Source organism: Anguilla rostrata, chromosome 4, assembly GCF_018555375.3.
Source record: "Anguilla rostrata isolate EN2019 chromosome 4, ASM1855537v3, whole genome shotgun sequence".
NCBI lineage: Eukaryota > Metazoa > Chordata > Actinopteri > Anguilliformes > Anguillidae > Anguilla > Anguilla rostrata.
Window position 1 is genome coordinate 8,063,045 of NC_057936.1, and position 6,000 is coordinate 8,069,044.

The 6,000-nt window shown below is 47.5% G+C and overlaps 1 protein-coding gene and 1 long non-coding RNA gene across 2 annotated transcripts in view; both read right to left on the reverse strand.

The window, feature by feature from the left end:
- Nucleotides 1–851: 851 nt before the first annotated feature.
- Nucleotides 852–2,757, reverse strand: LOC135252396 (uncharacterized). Its single transcript, XR_010329409.1, has 2 exons — nucleotides 1,926–2,757; nucleotides 852–1,879 (listed from the first exon to the last, which is right to left on the reverse strand). It is a non-coding gene; the product is annotated as an uncharacterized LOC135252396 (long non-coding RNA).
- Nucleotides 2,758–3,435: 678 nt separating this feature from the next.
- The window catches only part of sh3gl1b (SH3-domain GRB2-like 1b), a 27,014-nt gene continuing 24,449 nt past the window's right edge, over nucleotides 3,436–6,000 (reverse strand). Inside the window, exon 9 of the mRNA XM_064330399.1 lies at nucleotides 3,436–3,682. Coding sequence (XP_064186469.1) covers nucleotides 3,489–3,682 — 194 coding nt within the window. The 3' untranslated portion in view covers nucleotides 3,436–3,488. The remainder of the gene's footprint in view (nucleotides 3,683–6,000) is intronic.

Genomic DNA, 6,000 nt, shown 5'->3' on the forward strand with positions numbered 1-6,000 from the left:
TAAGGACCAAGATGCTGCTACCAGATTTTTACCTGTTTTTATAAACAAAAAGAGCAGGTCTGCACATCTCTGGAGCGACCTGCTCCCCCCCCCATTAACCTGAGACCTGTGCGAGTTCCGGCTTTAAATAGTGCGATACATTATCTCCCGTCTCCTGGGGTCCCAGTATCTACGGAGGGCAGACAGAGTTTCGGCAGGAACGCGCAGAGGCTGTAAACTCCCAGAGTCACGACTGACGGTTTGAGTTTCTCGGTTTTGTAACCACATTTTTTGTCGTCGTTATAAACCATATTTTCTTGACGTCTCTTCAATGAAAATATTTTTGTCGCCTATTTTCTTGACATATACTGCATTTCCGTGCCACTTCAGGGGTTGGGTAATGCGAATGACAGGATAGTCGGGTCCTACGTTGCTTTCCCTTAAAACGCATAAAACACGTCCTGCCCCCAACAGCGGACCGGAACACGGCCTGTCACTTAGGCCCAGTTAAACCGGACTGAGCACGTTTCCCATGTCCTACCGCATTGAAATGCAGCCCTGCGCATTTTCAGTGTTTTACTGAGACCGGTATAAATGCCTTGAAATTGTTCTAACAAAAAAAATTATCTTTTAAAATTCTCCCGCGACCCCAGTCAATTCTCACGGCTTACACCAGTGGAACCCGACCCACAATCACAGTTTTAAAGTTTATTACGGTAGTTTGGTAACTGCTGCAATAAGCTTTGGCTGCACTGTCAGGATTTTAGTAAGTAAATTGCAGTCATTCAGAGGGAGAAGTACAATCGCAGATCACCAACCACACCAGTCAGTTCCCTTACAATGAGACAGAGCCACAGTCTCGGCCACACAACTGTTTTTTCATTCATATTTATTTAAAGACGGAAAAACGGACATGATGCTCTTTAACACAAGTACAGGAATCACAAAAAGTACGTTAACAGAATAATGCTACTCAATTTTTTTATATCAGCTCCTGGACTCGCCCGGACAGTATAGCAATAAAGCGTTTTTAACAATTACCTGGAGTACAAAGCAATAGGCAGGGTAGGACACATATATAAAAGGCATTTCTGTCATGATTTTTGTATATTAAAAATACTACAAAGTAGCAGAATGGTGTTTTAATTATATCAAAAAGTCCCGTAGGTAGTCTGATGAAACAGGACAGTAATGCACCCTTGTTTTTTATCTGTAGTGCGATTAAAAGGCACATGCAAGCAAGTCTGTGTAGAGCAAGTTCTCAGGCCCGTTCATCAACCTAATTACCCAGAGCAGTTAGCTTTAGCACTGCGTCACCTTTAACCTTTTCCAGTCCTTCCTAAGCTTCATGGCAATGCTGAGACACCCATTATAATTTTCACTTTATATATATATATTTTTAACTTGTTTTTTTATTTTTTAAAAATACGTTAGCCTATTAGCATATTCCCTTTGATGCAGGGCTTTGGTTGTTCAGTTCCTGTGCACCAGGACACTTGACGCATGCACACATGCACGCACACACAAACACAAACATGCACACGCATGCGCACGCACACACACACACACACATACCCATTCACAAACAGACAGAGACATAAAGAAACACGCACTAACATGGGTGTATTATACAGGTATAAAAGTATGTAAACGTCTTTATGGCTAACATTGAGAATGAGGTTTTTTTTTTGGGGCGGGGTGCAGTATGGTGGGAGAGGCCTCTGAGGGTACTAACTGGACGCCTGGAAAAATGGGGGGGGGGGGGGGCGGCGTGTTAAACAGAACAGTGTACAGATGGCCCACAGGCACAGCGCACACCAGCACACAGGTAAATATCCAAAGCTGTTTGAGTGAAGCAAGATCATTGCTCTAATGACACCAGCCTGTTTCAACAGGAACTCTTCCCTCTCTCACACACACACACACACACACACACACACACACACACACACGCACACGCACACGCACACGCAGACACGCCAGCGCACGTGCACACACACGCACACATACACAGACACGCACGTGCACACACACACACAAGCCAGTGCACGTGCACACACACGCACATAGATGCAAGCATGTGTGCAGTCGTGCACATATACACACACACACACACACACACACACAGAGACAAAGAAATCCAAAGACACCATCATCAGACTGTCACTCCCTTTCTGTAGCTCCCAGACAGATCCTCCCAGTTAAAGCAGATAAGGACAGAGAGACAAAGCACAGACATGCATGCTTAGAGTCAGCCAATCACGTCCACACCACTCACCTACACTTTACCTTACATTTGTATCTGAGTAAGCCTGTATCGCGCATGCAGGCTCAGGTACATACAGATTATCTGGACCACAGGCTCAGGATTGTGGGTGTTTATTAACTGTACTGAAATGAGCACCATGGGGGGGGCGGGGTTCCCCAAAACCATCCCACCTTAGGGAGGGAGGGTAGACAGGGATGTGGGAGAAACTTAAATTAAACATTTGGAGTGTAGTGCTTCCATTAGGACTAGTGTTCTACAGGCTTAGTGTTATCAAGGGGAGGGGGCGGAGTCTGCTGCTGTGCTGCTAGACAGCCAATCAGCATCGGGATGGATCATTTTCAGCGAAGGTCCAAAGGTGCAGTTTTAACAGGTTATGACACGTCTGGAACAAAACAATGCAGGAAAAAAAAACAAAATACTAAAACAAAAAACGGAAACAACGGAAATACTAACAGACCAAAGGCCCTGTCCTGAGGTGTGGTCTCTAAAGGGGACACTGTTGGCGGGACAGCCACGATTCTAAAGGCATTTATAATGTTCGGAGGACCGTCACTGTCACATCCCGACCAGCAGGTGGCAGCAGAAGGCAAAGGATCGAAACGGGACAGAACTCTGGGTGTTTCGATTCGCCTGCACAGCGCGCATCAGAAACCAACACCCGCGGTAGAGAGAGCCACTTCAAAGCAGGTGCTAATGCATCTTTTTTTCTTTTTCTTCACCTGTTCCGCTAAGACGTCTGAATATGCAGAGGTTTCAAGCCTCTTTGGACGTTAAAAGGTCCTTGAGCAGGCATGAGATCACACCTTTGTGTGGCCCTGAACACGGACACTGGGACAGAAGTCAGTTATAGTGGTGCACATTAAATGTCAAAACGACAGATTTTTCCATCTGGGGCCTCCACAAAGCCAAAAGAGGAAAAAAAAAAACTGATGAAATTGGTCTGTTGGTCATGTTCGAGTGACAGTCCTCTTCACTGTTTCCCAGACAGAATGAGAACCCCCCCCCCCGCCCCTTCCCCAGTGCTGTGGGGCTCTTCCTGAAGCCAGGCTGCCACAGCACTGATCAGTCGCAGGCGAAAAAAACAAAATGGCTGAAGGTGCAGGTGAGGATGAACGTGACTTTGGTATCCTCCCTCCCTCCCTCCCTCCCTCCTCCCTCCCTCCCTCCCTCCCTCCTTCTCTTCCCTCCCTCTCTCTCCCTCTCCCCTTCCCTCTCTCTCTCTCTCTCCCTCCCTCTCTCCTTAGTGGGACAGGGGGACCACCACCTCCACGTAGTTGAGCGGGAAGAAGCCCGCGCGCCCGTGGAGCGCGCCCTCGTACCAGTTCTCGTCGATCTGGCTGGTCAGCGTGATGATGTCGCCCTCGCGGAAGCCCAGCTCGCCCTCGTTCTCCGGGTCGAAGTCGTATAGCGCCTTGCAGCAGGGCTGCTCCGAAACTGGGGGGGGGGATGAGAAACAGGTGAGGGGGGGGGGGGAGAAAGGGATGAGGAGGAAAAACAAGCCAATAAGAATTAGAACACCGAAGATTACTGGTAATTTAGCACCTCGGAAGCTTCCGGCAGGACGGCGTTCCGGTACACAGGTGCGCACACACTTCACCTGAGCAGCTAAGGAGCTTAGAGGAACAAGGGCTTCAAAACAACACCCACGGCACACCGGAGGACATCCTGTGAGGCCAGATAACGCTGGAGGTCCGGCTGGCCCCCTGAGTGCAGGGCTTGTTATTATTCACAGAGCGTCTCAGGGCAGGAACGCTGATCTAGGGTCAGGTTTCCCCCGGAAACGTGCGGCTTTGAGCATCACGGGCCGCGAGGGGAAACTGATCCTGGACCAGCTCTCCAGCGGTGAGGCGTTTCACGAACGCAGGCTCAGTGTTTCAGTGTGCCCCCTGAACGAGGAGGTGGAGAGAGGCGAGAGAGAACACACACGCGCGCGCGCGCACACGCACATGCACAGTAACACACACATGCACACGCATGCGCACACACACTCACACACACACACGTACACACACACACACAGGCACACGCCCGTGCACACACACGTGCGCACGTACGTACACACTAACACACACACACAAGCTGTCATCTTTCGGTGACAGATTAATATCCGTCCGCTGAATCAACGTGAGAGAGAAGCTGCACTAGTCCTTTGGGTACCCTGCTATTCTCTCTCCTCCAACACTAACTGAACACAGAGAGGCTCAGATACAGCTCAGGAATTAAACATTTAGAGATCACCCCATGTCTGAAGAACAATCGGGGTTACTCCACCCAATATTGAGTGTCGAACCCGTCCTAAGCAAATAGATTTAAAGTTTTATTATTTATGGATATAAACGTGTTTAGGTTTGCATTATTCAATACATAACAACACTGCGTATTTTCAGTATGTTGACAAGCTGTCATCTTTGGAAATAAATGTTGTGAAATGTTCCGACAGTATTTCTGTTGGCAATTAAAATCAAATGTGGTTAATAGTTTATGAAAAAAAAATATCAAAAATGACATTTTCTACACAAACATACCCATAAACAGTGAAACTGAAAATCTGATGCCCCCCCCCAGGACTGTATATCCTCCATTGTCTATCTGCTTTGTGCATGTAGGTAGCTCAACAAGACAACCACAACTACTGTAGACAACTACAGTATACACAACATGCTAACAAGCATTACCTATTTACATTTAAAAAAAAAAACTGGCTTCAGTCCAAGTGAGAATCACTTCTAGCTGCTTTTATAACGGCAGTAACACACAGGCTTGAGTCTGGTAAACACAGTGAGGTGTGAGCATCGGATGAACAGCAGAGGCACTGAAACCACACACACAATCAAACGGAAGGACTAAAAACTCAGCAGGGAGCCTGTAAGGGCTTAAGAGGCTCTTTAGAGAGTCTTTTAGAGACTCTCAGACTGAGCCAGCGAAGCCCAAATTAGGGGAATGGCATTAGCCTGCGGGCACCTCGAACCCGAGGCGGGACGTCCGGCACCTCGAACCCGAGGCGGGACGTCCGGGGGCCAGACCTCCGTGCGTTTCGGCCATCCGTGACCTCAGCCAGCTGGTTTTACCAATTAATTCCATTAATTCCATCTCCCGACTGAAGAACTGTTCTAATTAGCAAATCCGGGTGATTAGAACAGAATATCTGGGAGGATTTTTACTGTCTGAACCTGGATTGTCTGCCTCAAACTCACCTTTTCACCCACACATAGTGTGTGTGTGTGTGTGTGTGTGTGTGTGACAGAGAAAAAGAGAGTGTGTGTGAGAGAGAGAGGCAGTGTGTGTGAGAGAGACAAAGAGAGTGTGTGTGTGTGTGTGTGTGAGAGCCAGAGAGAGATAGACAGTGTGTGTGTGTGAGAGAGAAAGAGTGTGTTTGTGTGTGCGAGTGTGTGAGAGGGAAAGTGTATGTGTGTGTGGGTGCGAGTGGGGTGTGTGCGTGCGAATGGGTAGAACTCGTACATGCACAGAGTATCGATTTATAAATCAACATAATGACAAGCAGCTCAAAGCGGGGAAAAAAAAAAAAAAAAAAAGGCAAAATACCAAATACTTTTAGGTAATAAAGAGGCTCTGCATTTTTCCCTCCTACATCAGCGATGTGTCTAAATCTGGTTAAGCAGGTTAACCATGATAAGCATGTTTCATACGCTAGATGTTTGCATCATCCGCACATATTAAAAACACTGTTTTTAGTGGATTATTTTTCTTCCCTTTAAGAAAAGGACAAGGGGGGGTGGTTAGTTTGGAGAGGT